This window comes from Strix uralensis, chromosome 12 (genome assembly GCF_047716275.1).
Source record: "Strix uralensis isolate ZFMK-TIS-50842 chromosome 12, bStrUra1, whole genome shotgun sequence".
In the NCBI taxonomy this organism is placed as follows: Eukaryota; Metazoa; Chordata; class Aves; order Strigiformes; family Strigidae; genus Strix; species Strix uralensis.
The window spans coordinates 844,965-862,738 of record NC_133983.1 but is presented as its reverse complement, the minus strand read 5'-3'; the positions used below and the strand labels follow the sequence as shown (position 1 = coordinate 862,738).

General features: G+C 48.3%; 1 protein-coding gene across 1 annotated transcript; it reads left to right on the top strand.

The window, feature by feature from the left end:
• Positions 1-10,571: 10,571 nt before the first annotated feature.
• On the top strand, positions 10,572-14,678 carry LOC141948928 (E3 ubiquitin-protein ligase RBBP6-like). Its single transcript, XM_074881961.1, has 3 exons — positions 10,572-10,737; positions 13,696-13,795; positions 14,414-14,678. Exons 1-3 carry the CDS (start codon positions 10,572-10,574, stop codon positions 14,496-14,498), a joined length of 351 nt encoding a protein of 116 aa, XP_074738062.1. The 3' UTR covers positions 14,499-14,678.
• Positions 14,679-17,774: the final 3,096 nt, after the last annotated feature.

Below are 17,774 nucleotides of genomic sequence, written 5' to 3'. Positions count from 1 at the left end.
GCCCATCCTGCCATACATGAGTGTGAGCAGCACAGCCCACTCAAATACCTGCCAAAGTCAGTGTGTCGGATCAGAGGGAGCTGCGCTTCCCCAGGTTCACCAGCTGGAGAAGAGATGGTGTCCATCCTCACCCTGCCTCGGGGCTGTGGCAGTCGCCTTCAGGAGAGGAGTGGTCTTGGTCTGCACCTGGGCAGCGGAATGGGATATTTACCTTGTGACACAGAGGTACCTCTTCGGCAAAGCAAAATACTAAGAGATGTTTTTCACAAATGTTCATTTTCATTCTGATTTCAGGCTGTCTGAACTGTTTTGTGGAATCCTGACTGTTCTCCCCAGCTGTCCATCACCCACTCTCGTGTTTTGATGGCTTGTGTCACAGACAGCCTGGTAAAAAGATCTGGGTAATTTTCTGTTTCCTTTTTTTCCCCTTTGAGAAGTCTCATGAACTTTTTGCAGCTGTCCTGACTCTCCTCCCCTGTCCTCACTGCAGCAGTGTGGCAGTTAGAGCTGCCCCCCCCGGGAGGAGGTGTGCTCTGCTGGCTGTTAAAGAGTTGGCAGCGCTGTGCTCTGTGCTCATCTCCAAAGCTTCTCTGTTCCCCCTGGGCAGTGGATTTTAGTGTTCTGCCATTCCGAGTAAAGTAACATCTGTACAGATACAAAACCTCTAGTTCATGGATTGGGTTCGTGAAGCCCTGATTCTTTTAAAGCTCTGTTTGAAAGCTCTATTGCCCCACATTTTCTCTCTCCCCTCTTCTCTGTCAAACTGTTTCACAGCTGGCCTTCTTCCCCAGGCTTTGCCTCGTCCCCTGGTCAGACTCGAGCTGTTCAGTTCCTGCAGGCCCAGCGGCTGTTGGGGGATCTGAGCTGCTCAGAGACAGCAGGGCCTGATCTCTAAAGGAAGCAGATTTTGTGGTCTGACTCTGATCTTGCTGAAGCTGCTTTTGTCACCCTTTCAGAAAACCAACTGAGGGCTGAATCAGAGCTGGCGGTTTGCTGAAGGTACCAAAGAATGGGGGGTTTAGAAGCCAATGCCTGATCCTGTGGACAACCTTAATGCTGTTTGTTTGGTAACTTGTCGGAGGTATTTTATGGTGGGTTTTGTGTAAGGTGCTATAAAGCAATCCCATGCAGCTGGAAGCCAGAGGCAAGACTATTTATTTCAGGGCTTTGAAGATCTCTACTCCTGGGACAGCTGTCTCTCTGCTGCAGTGGTTGGGTTTTATTTTGCTTTGGAAAAACTGAACCAGAATTTTCGTTCCATTTCCTTTTCCCTGAGGTGGGAGAATTCCTGGAAGTCTCCAAATAGAGTTAAGGGGCGTCTTCATCTTTTTTCCCCAAACTGGGCTGAGTGCAGCTCCCAGAAGGCCGGGGTTTGGAAGGCTGGGACCGCTGACCCGACCAGTCCGAGAGGATCCTGACAGCAGGGCTGGGCTGCAGATGTGGCTGCAGGTACTGCGGGGAGATGCTGGGTGTCTGGGTGGGCTGACCTGGCTGGTTTGGTGGTTTTGAGGGCGCTGTACTCTCTGCACCAGCTGCTGATAAGGTGTTTTCTGTCGGCAGAGCTGGTGGCCCATCAGTCTGTGTTCTCAGAGATGATCCCACAGGAGTCCCTCGCTGGGGCTTGGCTGCAGAGGGCTCTGTGGTATCTTGACAGTGTTTGACATTTCCCAGACAATGCTTAAACCTGCCAGTTGACGCTGTTTAACACTCTCCTCTGTAAGAGCCTTCCAGCGGGGATGCCTATCAACTCTGGCTTTCCCTTCAAAGAACTGTTCCCAAAAGCTGCTGTATCTTTGTCACTTGCCAAATGCCACCAATGAATCTCTACTTTTGTTGCTTTGGGCTTTTACGTGTTGCTTTTAATTAGGATGTGTGCTCGTCTGTCCAGGGGCTGATGGGCAGCTCTCTGGTGACCAAATCCCAGAGAAAAGAAGGGGGTTTACTGTATTACCTCTTGTACTTGAAGGAACAATCCTTTAGCCCAGGTGTCTTTGGAGGTGTCTTTTGGGAGGGGGCTACCAGGTCTCCAAATCCAGCAGTTTGTCAGTTTATTCTTTGTTCTGTTTCTGTTTTGCTTCTGGCCCTTAATCTGCAGCGGCAGATTGGGGCTGCGTGATGCACAGAGGTTCAGGGCAGGGTTACCTGTTCCTCCAGGACAAGATCTGCTGATTCAGCTCAGTATTTTAAGCAAGATGGAGCCGAATGAATCCTCCTTGTAGCAAGAGCTGGTAGCCAGGATGGATGAGGAGTTCATTCACAGTTACTGAAACACTGAAGGAAATTAGATTTGTACATTTAAAATTGCTTTCTTAACCAGTGTTTAGCATCTTGGGGTCTCAAGGGTTAAAATACCTCTGGCACCTTGGATCAGTGTATGGGGATTTAAAAGTGCTCTGGATTAAGCAGGCAAATGAGTTAAACTGCATTTAACTGCTTCCCTGGCTGTGAATAATCCAGCCAACCCTGTGCTGAAGACATCTGGGGCTCGTCTGCTGTTCGTAGTGGAGGTTTCAGACCCTTTCTCAAAGATGTCACCGGTCTGTAAGTTACGGCTTTACTGACCAGAAGGTAGGAGGCACTTTGGGAGTGGCCCCTTGTGATGGAGACTGGAGACCTCTGCTCTTCTGTCCTGGACGTCAGGCTGTGGCTTTCACAGTGGTCCCATCTCTCAGCTCAGCTCTGCTTTCTGTCCTTAGGATACAGCTTTGATGTGCCAGGGCTGAGTGAATTGGGACATCCCCTACTGCAGATCTGCACGAGACATACCCCTCTAGCAAGCCATATTCTAGCAAGGTACAGGACAACCTTACAAATACAGAAAGCTAAACCTCCCACTAATTACTCATGGGAATGCAGCAGGCAGAGCTTTTTGTCTAGATTGCATCCGTGCTGCTGTTAGCTTCAGGAACCCAGTGCTTCCAGCCCTGCATCTTCCTCCCCGTTCTCCCCCATGCCCTGGGCAGATCTCTGTTTCAGGGTTGGCCCTGCTGTTCCATGAGCTGTGCCCTCTAGGCGTGGTTGTGAAGTGTGAGGACAGACTTTGGGTGCTGCGCTGTGTTATTGCAGTGGTTGTGTCAGTCAGATGTGGACAAGTCCCAGGTGCAGATGTGTGGTGACAAGTGCCCGTTATTTAGCCCTGACTCCAGGAAGAACTGAACCCCTTCAGCCTTCTCAGTCTGGCTGGAGATGAGTGATGGAAAGCAGTTGCATCTTTCAAGGGATCAGTGAAAGGAGGATCCTTTGCTCCGCTCCCTCCATTAAAATGCTCTGCTGGCAAGCAGCAGCTCTGGGTTTGCCTTGATTGTTGCAGTGACTGCTTGTTGTGTTTAATCTGCTGCGCAGTTATAAGCAGTCTCCCTGCGAGCAAGAAACTTGTGAGTGGCTGAGCTGAGATTTCCAGGTTCCTGATCAGAGGAAAGGCTGTCCCAGCCACATTGGAGTTGGGTTCCTGATTGCATCCTGATAGAAAAGATTATTCATCCAGTGGAAAAAAAAACAACCCAAACCAGAGCTGCTGTTTTATCGAGTGTTTGACATATCTTAGCTGAGCAAATCTTGGCACTCAGTACGAGTTACAGCTCTGCTTTTCTGAGCCCATGAGGTGTGGCTGGAGCTGTCTGGAAGAGCAGGATCTGGGGGTTCTCATTGACAAGCAGCTGAACATGAGCCAGCAGTGTGCCCAGGTGGCCAAGAAAGCCAACGGCATCCTGGCTTGGATTAGAAATAGTGTGACCAGCAGAAGCAGGGAGGTGATAGTCCCCCTGTGCTCTGCACTGGTGAGGCCACACCTGGAGTGTTGGGTCCAGTTTTGGGCACCTCAATACGAGAGAGATCTCGAGGTGCTGGAGCGAGTGCAGAGGAGGGCAACGAGGCTGGGGAAGGGCCTGGAGAATAAATCCTGTGAGGAGAGATTGAAGGAGCTGGGACTGTTTAGTGCGAGGAGAAGGCTGAGGGGAAACCTCATCACTCTCTACAGCTCCCTGAAAGGACGTTGTAGAGAGGTTGGTGCTGGTCTCTTCTCACAGGTGATTAGTGACAGAACAAGAGGGAACGGCTTTAAACTGCAACAGGGGAGGTTCAGACTGGACGTGAGGAAAAAATGTTTCCCAGAAAGAGTGGTCAGAGAGTGGAATAGGCTGCCCAGGGAGGGGGTGGAGTCACCATCCCTGGGTGTGTTTAAGGGTTGTTTGGATGAGATGTTGGGGGATGTGGTGTAGGGGAGAACTTTGTGGAATAGTGCTGATGGTTGGACGCAATGATCCCAAGGGTCTTTTCCAACCTGAGTGATTCTGTCATTCTGTGATTCTTCTCAACAACCCCTCCTCCCCGCCTCCTTTCCCACAGCCCCGACCACCTCTGTCCTTGCTCCAAAGGCTTCCGCTGAAATCTGCTGTTCCATCCCTGAGTTGGGCTTTTTCTGGCTGCCGGGCATCTGGCTGAGATCAATCCACCACATGCGGGTCCCTTCTTTTCCTCAGGGAACGGGCACAGAAGGCAGAAACAACAATTGTATTAGTGACGAGCAGAGTACCAGCAGGCAAGGATCTCTGAAGGTCAGAGATGTGTGAAAATCTAGAAGATGTCTCTTTGTCCCCAAAATGAGAATTAATGCGTTGTGTGGTGATTCGTACATGCATAATGACCGATTAGAAGCTTTTGTCATTGCTTGGGTGAGCGCTGAAACTACATCTCAAGTGAGGGGAGGTTGCTGCAGGCGCAGCGCTGCCCTGAAGGACCCAGGCACCCAGGAAGCGGGTGAAAGGGGACCTCCCGCTTAGGGCTACCCTACCTGCAACGTCTGGGACTTGTACAAACGCGTGTGCAAACGCGTGTGTAAAGTTTGGAGATTTTGCAAAGGCCTGTGCAGTGCTCAGGCTTGTACAAAAGCACGTGCCATGTTTGGTGCTGGTGCAAATGCTGGTGCAATACCCGGGACTTGTGCAAGCCCTGGTGCGTGTCCAAGAGCCCCGGGACGTGGAGGGACAGGGCTGCACTGCAGGGCACTGGGATGAATGGGGGCACTGGGAGTTCATTGGGTTATTAACAGCAGGTGGGTGCAGATAGTTAGAGGTGATCCCTGGTGTGAGCAGCCTGTGAAGTGGATCCTGGGACCCTTGGGGACATCGGGGGGCACCCAGGTGTTATGTGTATGTTATGTGTAATCTGTAATTTTTAACGTACTACAAAGCGAGTAATCCAAACTTGTTTTCATAGATTTGAACGATAAACTGTAAGCTATTGATCCAGCGTAGCATAAAAAGGACCTGTACCTGTTACTAGGAACTTCTGTCCTTCAACTTTTCTCTTAGAGTTACCGATGAAATGCTACATCTAGTGCCAAGTGAGGAGAACTTCTGGCTCACGCTCCGTGTGATTAAGCTGTGGGCAAAACGTGAGTAAGGTGATTGTTTGTAATCTTTAAGCTTTTCAGAGGCACCTCATGCTGAAAAGATAAGACCATTAGAAGTACTTCAGCCATGGAGAGCCATTTAAATGACAGTTTTCAAGCAAAAGCCAGTTTTTTAGTTTAGATTCAAGGTCTGTCCATGGGGTAGAGTGGGTGTGTTTTTTAATGGGGGTAGAGTGGGGAGAAGAGGGGAGTGCCTACAAGACAAGGTGCTTTATTGCTTATCAGGAACCTGACTACAGATGGTAAAAAAGCCAAGTTAAGTATAAAAGCTTGATCCATAAGGAATAAGAAAGTATTGTTTGTGCATGTGGCTAGAGCAGGTACTAGAAGAATGGCAGAAATTTTGTCTTAAGGGAAGTTGGAGTGAAGCAGTAGCTGTAGCAGTGTAGGCAAATTTCAGAGTAGCAGTATTTTGGGGAGTGGTGTGGTAACGATTCTTTTTCTCATCACTGTTAAGGACCAACAGTTTTGGCCTCATCGCACTGCAATAACAACTGACTTGGAGGCTGAAGTGTACTGAGTATTCTATAGATTGTGAAGTTGGTGCTGCAAATTTGAAGGGATATCCGTGGGTATTGGAAGACTGCAGGCTAACTCCAGTGTATCTGCTCTAGGTCATGGCATTTACTCCAACCTGCTGGGATTTCATGGTGGGGTTTCCTGGGCAATGCTGGTAGCAAGAACATGTCCGCTCTATCCAAATGCTTTGGCTTCTGCTCTTGTGAACAAGTTCTTCTTGTTTTTTTGTTTGGTTTTTTTTTGTTTTTTTTTTTTTTTCAAAATGGTAAGAGCTATTCTTTATTTTAATTTGCAGAAGGAAGTAACACTTCGAGAGGTAGTTCTTCATATAAGATTTACATTGACAGCATTCAGTCCTACCCTGAATTACATGGCAGAGTTTTAGATGGACAGTTACTGGGTTTTCTTATAGAGGGAATGGCCAAATCCTGCACTGCTGAAACAACCCAAAGACAGCAATCTTAGTTTGCCACTGTAGGACCCTAGGGTGTGTAAACATTGAATTCAGAAGCCTTTAAACTTTTTTCTAACCCAAACTGATGCTAAGCGCAATTGTTTTAACATCCGAGATGAACCCCTCAGACCGGTACCGTGTAATGGGGATCCTCACCCCAGGCTCTCCACAGCAGAACTCTGCACACAAGGGATCTGCATCAACGCCAGCGGTAACGGGAGAGGAGTTCAAACATGGTAAAGTCCTTCCCGTGCTTGTTAACTGGTTAAAAAGTGTAATTCTTGCTATATGAAACCACATTATGTGAATTGGTACCTAAGCACAATTCACAAGTGAAACGATCCTGCCAGCATAGCGCTTTTTGCCATCAAAATACTTGATCAGCAACAGTTCAGTGTTTCAAACAAGAAGACATCAGAGCAATTAAAAAGTGAAGAGGGAACACGTATCTTGAAAGGCAATGCCCGCAGAGGCAGTTAATTTGGAGGAAGGAGAGACTGGAAGAGATCTCCAGGCCCATCAAAAGGTGACTGAGCTCCATAGTGAGCAGTCAGGGGTTGGCTGGTTGCTTCCTCCTTTCTTTATTTCCCTTGGAAGGCTCTTGCAGAACCCAAATCTTCTAAGCATTAAAGAGTTTTCTTCCAGTTTGCAGCTTAAAGTTACTCAGGGCCAGGCATTACACATTTTTTCTGGTGCCCACACCCTTCAGTCTTAGTAACTGTTCTCCCTAAGTGTTATTTCCCTCTTCTGCATTTACAGCAGTCACCCCACTCTTCTCCCACTTGCTTTTCTGGCCCAAGCAAATCCCGCACTCCTGACGTCAGCACGCGTGTCCATCTCCCATGTCCCAGCGATCCCCGCAGCTCTCCTCGCCAGTTCTTCCAGGGACAGTTCATCTTTCCGGTACGTGAAGGACCAGCAGGGCCACCACGTCAGACGAGCTGTGCTCTCGTCAGTGGCATTAACTCTCCTCTGCAGTTGCTGAAAACACTGTGCCTGACACACGGCAGTGCAGCGCTGTCTCATGCCCCCATCACGCTGCTGGCTCCCAGATGCTCTCTTGTGCTTCCCTTGAGCTCCCTGTAGGTCTTCTTCCCCCTCCTCAGTTTTGGCCAGCCAAAGAACATCCAACTTATGACTCTCAAATTCTTCCCACTCTTCTAAATATCTTCGTGGGGGTCTCAGCCTTCTGCCCTTCAGATCAGTAGCTTATCATAACAGGAGAAGGATAGCACTTTTTTTCCCCAGGTAAGCAAATACTTAAACTCTTTGTTTAAATATAAAAATTAAGAGGAAGGAAAAAATAAGAGCCAAGTGGAAAGTGAAAGTTTAATTTGGTGCTGAAACAGCTTGAATACTTCTGCTGCAGCTGTGGCAGGGGGCTGACACTTAAATGTCTGATCAGGAGAAAAGCAAAAATCCTTCCGCTAAGGTTTCAAATTACAAAATAACTTCATCTAAGGGAAGACAAAATGTCTATATGTAAATATTGCTGTATGTTCATAGTGCCTTCTCAGCACAGTGTTTCTCTTACGGCACGAAGAAACTACTGGTATGAAAAGTTAGGAATTTTAAGTGTTATTTTGAAGCAATTTACACTTAAATCAGCAGTAGTGAGGAAACAGTCAAGAATTTGGCTTGCAGAATGGGAGATGATTCGTGACTTTCCCCACAGCTTTTCCCGTGAATGACGTTTACAGCTCTCTCACTGTGTGGCAGTGCCAGGCTTTGTCAGGGTCGGTCTGGTCAGGACCTCAGCAGGCTCCTTGTCCATCACTGCGATTCTTCAGTCAGCAAAGACAGAAAGAAGGCCGGGCAGCACTGCCGCCATTGGCCGAGCGTAGCCCCGCCCCCATCCGGCTCCTAGCAACCTGGGCAGCAGCACTGCTGCTATTGGCTGAGCGAAGCCCCGCCCCTGCCCGGTTTCCTAGCAACCAGGGCAGCACTGCCGCTATTGGCTGAGTGAAACTCCGCCCCCATTTGGCTCCTAGCAACCTGGGCAGTAGCACTGCTGCTATTGGCCGAGCGAAGCCCCGCCCCTACCCGGTTTCCTAGCAACCAGGGCAGCACTGCCGCTATTGGCTGAGTGAAACTCCGCCCCCATTTGGCTCCTAGCAACCTGGGCAGTAGCACTGCTGCTATTGGCCGAGGGAAGCCCCGCCCCCATTGTGTCCTAATAATGCCCAGGATGCGACCAGCAGTGCCAGGGCAGCGGCGCTCATTTGAGGAGGAGGAGGCGAGTAGTGAGGAGGTGGTGAGTAGTGAGGAGGAGGAGGAGGCGAGTAGTGAGGAGGAGGCAATTACTGAGGAGGAGGAGGAGGAGGTGATCAGTGAGGAGGAGGCGATCAGCGAGGAGGAGACGGCGAGCAGCATCACGACCATGGCGAGCAGCATCAGGACACGGCGACCAGTGCCACCAGCAGCTCCCAGGTGAGGACAGAGCCAGAGCCAGATCCGACAGGCTCCTCGGCAGGGCTGCCCCTTGCCGCGCCCAGAGCGCCAGCCCTTTGACCTGAGCTGCCCGCCGCCGTGGTGAGCAGGGCCAGGGGGGGCTCCAGGGGGCCCGGGGATGGGCTTGGGGGGCTCCGGGTGGGGTGCTCAGGGGGGCTCCAGAGGGCCCAGGATCACTCTTGGAGGACTCCAGAGGGCCCAGGGCTGGTCTGGGTGGGCTCTGGGGGCCGGGAGTGGCTCAAGGGGGTCTCCAGAGGGCCCAGGGCTGGTCCAGGGAGGCTCCGGGGAGAGGGGGGGGGTCCAGGGGCCGGGCCGGTCGCTGTCCCTCCCACGCGGTCCCAGGGGTTGGCAGCAGGGGGGCCACGGGGGCCACGGTGCAGTCGGGGTCACCCCTTGCGTGTGAACTGGGTGGCTGCGCTCGTTTCACGGCCCCTGGCCTTTCAATTCTGTAAGAATAACGATGTGGAATTGAGCACTGCAAACAGCTGGAAGCCCTGAAGGTGTTTCCCGGCGCTCAGCGCGGGCAGAGCGGTGGTTCTGGGTGAGGGGTTTGGCTGGAGGGAGCCATTGGGCGCAGGTCGGCACCTTGAACCCGGCTCCTCTGCACATCCCGGGCCCCTGCGCCGCGGTGATGGCGTGTGCTGGGAGCGGGGCCGCTGGCCTCAGGCCTTCCCCTTGTTGTTGTCTGGCTTCAGAGCTGCAGGTTGTGAGTTTCAGAGCAGCCAAACAGTGAGGGTAGACAAAGGTTCAACAGTCAGGTGAGACAAAGAGTAAAGGAAGTAGTGTGAAGCTTTTGAAACAAAACCCAGGTGAATGTGAGCGGTGTCTCCGTGGGGCAAGGTGAGCGGTGGTCTCACTGAGGTCAGATGGCCAGGGCTGAAGGGGTCCTGCAGATTTTTCAGCAAAGATACGAGGTGATTTGGAGAGACTGTGGCCTCTCCCTCCCGTGGTTATCACCTGAGTAAAACGGTACGTGTGCTTAAGGGTTTGGTGGGCTTGGAAGAGACCAATTAATTATTGTTGGGCTCCAAAGCCCCATCCAAATGTCGCCTGCTGACTTGGGTCAGTTTTGTTCAGTAGTTGTGTCCCGGCATGGCTTCTGACAAGCACGGCAGTAGTAGCTGAGGTTAATAACTGTGGAAGCCAGAGCAGTTCCTCGAGGTGAAGTCCCTGAGGCGCAGCGCGGGGCAGCGGGTGGCCCAGCCGTGGGCAGCGGCTCCCCCTCGGAGCAGGAGGGTCAATGTACACGTGTCAGAGCCCTGGCTCCTCACACAGCACCAGCCTCCTTTTGCGGAGACGGGGGATTGTTTTCCTGGCTTTTCATCTTCTGAATAGATGGCCCTCAGAGAGAGAGGAACCCCCTGGCCGTATTCGCTTGGCGTAAGCTTGGAAGCACCAAACAAAAACATTTTTGCTGAATAGTGTCATAAAGGCAGCAGTTACCTTCTGGATGCCTGTACTGGCACGTAGATGGCAAAATCCCATTCTCTGTGATGGACTTGCACCATCTTTTGAGTCCTAGGCCCACATGGGCCTGTTAGGCCATTCCCAGCTGGGACTCACAAAGTCCTTACCAGCAGAACATAATGAACATATCAGAACATAATGTTTTGATGTTTAGGTTTTATAATCTGTTTTCACTGCTTTTGGTTGGGTACAAGTGCTTTGTTCTAAGTTCTCCTCACCTTTATTTCTTCTTCTAGAACTCGAACCGAGCCAGCGAGTGGAACATCAGCCATGCCGTGCGTGCATTACAAGTTCTTCTCCCTGCTGCAGTACGACACGGTCACCTTCAGCGGCCTCAACATCTCCCTGGGCCACCTGAAGCGCCAGATCATGGGCCGCCACAAGCTGAAGGTGACCAACTGCGAGCTGCAGATATCCAACGCCCAGACCGGAGAAGGTGCGTGGGGGCGGCGGGCACGGGGCCTCGGGCACTGCCCGGCTGGCGGCGGCCACGGCCTGCGGGAGCCACACTCTGCTCTCTGTGGCTTGTCCCCACGTGGCGTGAGTCAGCCTGGGGCCCGTCCCGCCGGCGTGCGGGGAACCGGGAGGGCAAGTGGCGCCAGCGATTCAGTGAGGTGGGAAGGGACAGTGCGATTCGGCCACCGTCGGTAGCTGTGGCTTGTGCGGGGACCTCACAGAGCCGTTCCGATCTGTTGTTAGACACGGAGCTGGGCGTAGGAGACTACGTGGTCGATGTGCAACGTCTAGTGCTTGCAAAAGCCCAGTAGCCACTTACCGGCCATCACTGGCAGTAAAACAAGTTTTGTGCTAGAAGGGAGTGGGAATCAACAATGGTGTTGGCTCCAGCTTTGTTGAACATTTCTGTTGGAGCTCTGCTTGGACAAGTGTGAAAAGTAGCCCTGTTGAGCGTGATGTCGCTGCTCAATCTGCAGATGTGGAGTCGTGGCGAGGCAGAGTGACACTGGTAGTTGCCAAGGCCCCGCAGCTACACGGGATGTTGCTGCCTGCGGGGAACAGGCTCCTGCTGGCAGATGCCAGTTTTGTCTGAGAGCTGTTAGACTAAGCTGGCAGCTGTTAAATTCAAAGGGAGCAAACAGAAATTTCCAGGGACTTCAGGACTAATGCTCCAGCTTTAGTCCTTTCCTATTTAAAACCAAAAAAGTTAACTTTTAAGTCTACATTGTTTGACTTCACCAGATTTCATCATTGACACAGATTTCATCACCAAAATGAACTCAATTAATTGACGTGAAGGAAAAATAAATGTATGAAAGCCAACAGGTGTCAGGTCCCTTCACAGAACTACCTCGGCAGCGCACTCCGCTGTTTGTAAACCCTCTTCCACAAATCCTCTGCCTCAGTGACCCAGCTGGTGGGATGCTTCAAGTCCCACATACAAATATGTGCCGTGATAAGTGTCCTGCGCAAATAAAGCCTTTACTTCACCAGGTTATTGTCACTCTTCAGTTTTCAGTTGATCCATTTCAATGTGTACTGATTGACTTTTAAGGGGAATTCATTTTTCTATCAGTCTGGTATTAGATGGCTGGAGGTCTCCTCCCTGTGCACTTCACAAGTGGATTGAAAACAAGCATCCCTCCCTCTGTCTATATATATCTCATGCAAGGACAGTCTATTCAGAAGGCAGATGTCAATGCTTCTAATGGTCAGTGAATTGTCATAAAATACAAAAAGAGGACCCATTCCTCTCTTTGCATCATACACCTGTTGTGCATGTTCCAGCTGACCTCTGCACGCTTGCAGAATTGGCGAATAAGTGCACTGGCTGCTGTCCTCATATACACAGCCTCCCTCGAGGAGAGGTGCTGCCACCTGCAATCCTCTGCAGACCTACCAGAACCCTCAGCTGGGCACAGGCGTAGCAAACTCCTGCCTTTTTGTGGAGCCACTGTTACTTATCCTGTGCCTCTGAAATCTCAGTCCAGTGGTTTGTGATCTGGACCAGAAAGAACACTCTGTATGACTCCGTTCAGCAGGTGGAAACAGCTGCTTTGGGCTTCCAGAGCTGCAGCTGGCATCATCTCCCCGTTGCTTGTCAGCCTCAGTGCTCTTTGAGCTCCTCCGACATCAAAAAGTCCCATCTCAGGCCTTTCCTGACAGGTGGCTGTGTAATGGTGAGATTCCCCATTTGAGCAGAGCTCTAGGCGTTGGTTTCAGGGTATGACTTCTGTAAAAGCTTTGGGTTTTGTCATTAGTAGTACTTTCACAGCAACTTTGGCTTTCGGGCCATTGTTCTGATTCGGCCTCCATAGGTAACGGCTTTTAATAGTTAAAACTGTAGGCAGATCACAGGGCATGGCTGCTGATGGTGCTTTAAAACATTTAGTCATATCCAGCTTGTGCAAGTACAATATATAAACCATTCTCATGGAGACGTCTTTACATGTGAGACTCACTCATGGGAGATCTTCACATTTGAGGCTCACTCAGTCAAAGTGTCTCAGGTAGCTCCTCCTCTTCAGAAGACGAACACGGTGTAAGCCAAGGCAAAGCATGGAGACCTTCAGGCACGCTCTGGTTTCAAAAGGCTTTTCAGAAGACTTGTCTTCGTAATTAATTTCGTTTGAGTCTCTCTGCTCTGCAAAAAGTGAATTGAAAGAATTCACGTCCCTTTGGCTTATTCAAGCTAGATGATTAGCTTAAGAGAGGAGACACCACTTTAGTTGGAGCCAGTTCTGCCCTACGTGTGAAAGCAAGCTCAAAAAACCCCTCAGGTTCCTGTGATCCAAACTCCAGCACTGCCAGTTCCGTTTGCATTCGCATGTACAGCCCTGAGCAGCTGACAGTGTGGCTGTCGATGGACGAAGCCCCGAGAAGCAGAGAGCTGGCGGCTCTCTTCTGTGTTCTGTCAGTCCCCAGCACTCGCAGCCCAGGGGAATCGTTTTTAGGGAACAGCTCGGAAAGCAGCGGCGCAGAGTTTTCATGCTTTAGCCGAGCGCCTGCTTTGTTGCAGGGTAAGCTGGTCAGACTTTAGAATCTGGTTTACGCAGGTGAGACTTTGCTGTGGTTTGTTCCTCTCCAAAGATCTCTCGGGTTTGTAGCCTAACAGAAGCAAAAGCAACTTGAGCTAGGTCAGGAAAGAACCTCAGGCATGAGCAGACTCTCCTTTAGTGACCTCTGAGACCATTTTGCTGCTGGCATCCAAAGTGTTTGAAAAGAATGGAAAAGGTTTTGCTGCTGGTGTTTGATTCTCAAACCTGAAGACTTCTTGAAAGGTTCTGTTAGTGTGTTGAGACGACGGGAGTGCCATGTCACATACAAAATTTTGCTTTTCTGTCTGTGAAGGGGTTCTCTCAAGTGCTATGTAATTACACATTAATATACATTCTTACGAACTGACTAATGTTTTCTTCTGTATTGGTGTTGTTTTCAGAATACACCGATGATAACAGCCTGATTCCTAAGAACTCCTCGGTGATTGTTAGAAGAGTCCCTGTTAGAGGAGTCAAAACTACCAGCAAAACACGATTTATGTAAGTACCCATAAAGCACTGTAGTCTGTGAGGGGTTGCAGTGTGTTAACTTTTTGTATGGAGATTAGTTTACAGAGGCATTCGGAGTGTATCTTTCTTCTTTTTACTGCTTTTACAGTAAAGAGAGATACGCATGTTCCCCTCTCAGAAGAGTCTGTCAGTGTTTGACTGTGTCTTGCATGTGGGGGAGGCGGGGTGGGATATGGCAGGTATTCTTATGCCTCAGATCTGGCTTTCTGGCATACTGGCTACAGAGGAAAGACCAAGGGTCGCTGTTTGGATGGTTGATTATTTAAGAGCACAAAGCTGTAGCACAGACTTCATCGTTTTGATACTTACACAGCAGAGACAAAATATCTGAGGACTTCCTCTGGCACTGTTGTGTTCTAGAGCTGTAAGTCGGACAGTAATTGCTGACAAACTAGAAATGGGATTTTTTTTTTTTTAGTTGCACTGAACGTGCCAAGAGAGAACAGTTTATACAAATACATTTCCACGTTCACTAGACTATCAGAACATAATGCCTTGATGTTCAGGTTTTATAATCTGTTTTCACTGCTTTTGGTTGGGTACAAGTGCTTTGTTCTAAGCTCTCATCACCTTTATTTCTTCCTCTAGAACTCGAACCGAGCCAGTGAGTGGAACACCAAAAGCGGTATGTAAAAACACAACCTCACACTTTTTTTCTACACATTGCACTTAATTCTAAACAACGTAGCCTCGTATTAATCTCCCAAACATTAACTTAATCTGTTCTGCAGCAAGACATAGTATATGTTGTAGAGACCATGTATTTGATTCACAGCACAGTGAAAACTGAGTAATGCCACCATTTGCACAGTTCTAATGTGAATATTGGTATTTGTGCCTAGTGATGCATTGTGTTTCATATTGAATATGCTGGAATATTTCCTGAATGACTTTGTGTTGTACAGATAATGTAGGATTGGTTTTAGATCAGGTAGGTTCAAGGTTTGCACAATTCAATGGTGCTGTGTTCTACATCTGTCTGTCTAGAGCTAGTATGTTTGTATAGGCTGTCGTGTGCTCTTTGTTTCTTGCAATTAAAATTGTTTGGAGTGTATTTTTTCCATTTTCACATTGTATCACTTAGCTTTTGTTTTTAAATACTTTCTTTGCCTAACAGTTTGGGAAGATGTTATCAAAACCCACTGAGAAACCATTGTTGTTCCACTTGGTACTGTTTCTTACTTTTGACTTGGCGGTTCAAACAAATCCCAAAATCAACATAGCCCATACATTTTGAGGACAGTTCTGTGCAGCTAAGATTCCTTTTCGTGTCCTGAAATACTTGGGTATTTGTTCCTAAAGCTGTATAACTGAAGTGCTATTGTTTGGCCTCCTCTGAGTACTTAAAGGTCTCTAACGGATTGCTGTGAGTTTAAATGTTGTTGCTACCTGAAGTGGCATTCCTAAGTTCTGCATTTGATCTTTCCGTTTTATCCGATGAAACGGTTTAGTTTCACAGTTTGTCTGCAAATGCAAATACCTAAAACCCAGCGCACCGAGTTCAGCTGCTTCTCATGAACCACGTTGGCCCTCTGAAGCTGTCATAGGTTTGGACTTTGTTTTGAACCAATACAATTACATTAGGTTGGACATGTCTCTTTCCGTGACACTCGGAGGATAGAGTGCAGACTTTCAGACTACAGTAGAGGTTAACTTTTGCTATGTTTCGATTGTACAACTTGAATATGTGTTTAATTTTTTGTGAACAGATTGAGGACTCTTCTGCACCCACTGCTCTGGCCCAGCTCATTAAGGTATGTGTATATTCTTGTCAAAGACTTAAAAAAACCCCACCACCACCAACAAAAAACCCCACTGGCTTCATATTTTTAAGTCTTGTACGGTGATGTATAACTGGATAACTGCTGTAATGTGAACAAAACTTAATTTTTAATAATTTACAGTATTGGTTTTAACTTTAGAATGTGTGTATATTTCCGTAGCACCCTGTAAAGAGTAGTTCCCAGTTTGGGAGGACAGAAGGGGAGTCCCTCAACACAATGTTGCACTATTGCTCATCTTCAAGACATAAAGAAGCAGCACTTCAGGACCTGTTTACTGTTTCTCAGACCTTTTGTTAATTTTGTGTTGGAGACCGACACAATTTTCACAGAAGAATTTAACTGGCTGCAAGTTATGGACATTTCGGGGGGGGTTGCAACAGCCAAAATAGAAGCGTTTGTGTAACACGGACAATTGCGTGGCTACGGTTGAGTTTCTAGTCACTGCAGTTATAGAGCCGCTCTCTGAATGCTGCACAGTTTCATAACTTGTAGTCTATGGAGAGTGGACAACACACCCTAATTTGTTTGAACGCAGACTGTAAATTGTGTAAATGTGCCTAATTGTTTGCAGGAATATCCCAATGTGTTAGTGCAGTGTATTAGCAGAGGTGGCCTTCTGAAGCTGCTGTAATGCCATGGTTTGCTGTGGAACTGCTTGCATTTTTTGCTCAACAATGTGTCACTTTGTCTGGGAAAGCACTAGTGGTTGCACTTTGTGAAAAGGCGTAGTGTGAGCCTGTCAAATTACTGGTCTTAAAGAACAGAGGAGGCAGGGCCTCGTGCAGAGGGGCTAGTTCTTTCTTCTGAAAATAAAGGCTGGAGTTCGAGAAATCTCTTCCCACTCTCCTCTTCCCTCTCTCACTGCAGAATTAAATTGTGTACATTTGGGGAAAAAACCCCAACAGTTACTTTGGAAGGTAGTCACCAGAAGAAATTGTTGGTTCTGTAAACTCATGTGAAGTTTGACTCTAAAATGTGAAAAACTGTCCAAGTGCTGTACACATTAAAGCTTTTGAGAAAATGTAGGTATTTCAGAAAAATGCAGGAATGTAACGTAAAGCAGCTCCAAACTGTTATACTCCAACCTCCTCAGTGCAGACGGGCTTGGCATGGAGGCAATGTGTTGACAAGTTTTCTGCTTTGTTATTACCTTGTAGGAAATTCCGTATTTGAATTATGGTCTGTGCCTAGCAATGGTTTGTGGGGTTTGGATGTGTCTTGTAAACTGTCTGGGTTTAAACAAATTGGTCAAGTATCTGTAAAGTTTTCTGTAAATGGTAACGGAAGGGGTTTCATAGATGTCGGTCTGGATTATGTTACTGTTGTGTCTATAAAACAACCATTTCATAAACTGTTGAAACTAGTGGGTTGCTTTTGCATATAAACTCAAAACCATGAGTGGTTGCTCTGAATGATGGGTGCTTGGAGGTCCGTGTCCTTTACATCCCTCCCTTAGACCCTGCTGGGATCTGGACTAGTGTGTAATGAGAACATTTGAACAAATGCTACTTACAAAAAATCAGCTGGCTTTGGTAATTTGAAGGTCTAGTTCTGCGTAAGGTTTCTATTACAATTTGTGTGTTAGAAGGGCACAGCAAACAGGAAAAAATCTGCAGGTTGTGCTGACCATAGTTAAATCACTTACCGTGAAGAAGTGAGTAGGCAGGGGACATGCAGTCTGGGCTGCCTACAGCACACCATGGTCCAATTTCTGCTGGAAAGAATCTTTTGTCTTGCTGAGGAATTATAAAAAGCTTGATTCCTCTTAATGCTTCTGTGTCTGAAGCTGAATTTCGGTGAGCAAAAGCAACTTCCCTGACTCTTAAGTTGTGTGTCCTTTTAATGCTGCAAAGTGTAAACACGGATACTTGCATACATCTCCATTAAATGTACAGCGGAGATTTTCTCCTTCAAATAATCTGGAGCTCAGGAATCCATTTAAAAATACTGGATAATGTAATTTTTTCTACGCAGAGCTTCAGTCTGCTTGGAAGACATTTGGATTGGTTACACAAGTCTTTATGTAAGGTACAAACAGAGCCTCAGGTTTTGAGTGCCCAAGAATGCTCCTTCCAAGCAGGTTAACGGGCACAGAGACACCATGTGATGGCGTAAGGGCTCCCCAGAACATCTCTGGGACAACTCTGGCTCATAGAAGCAGCTGC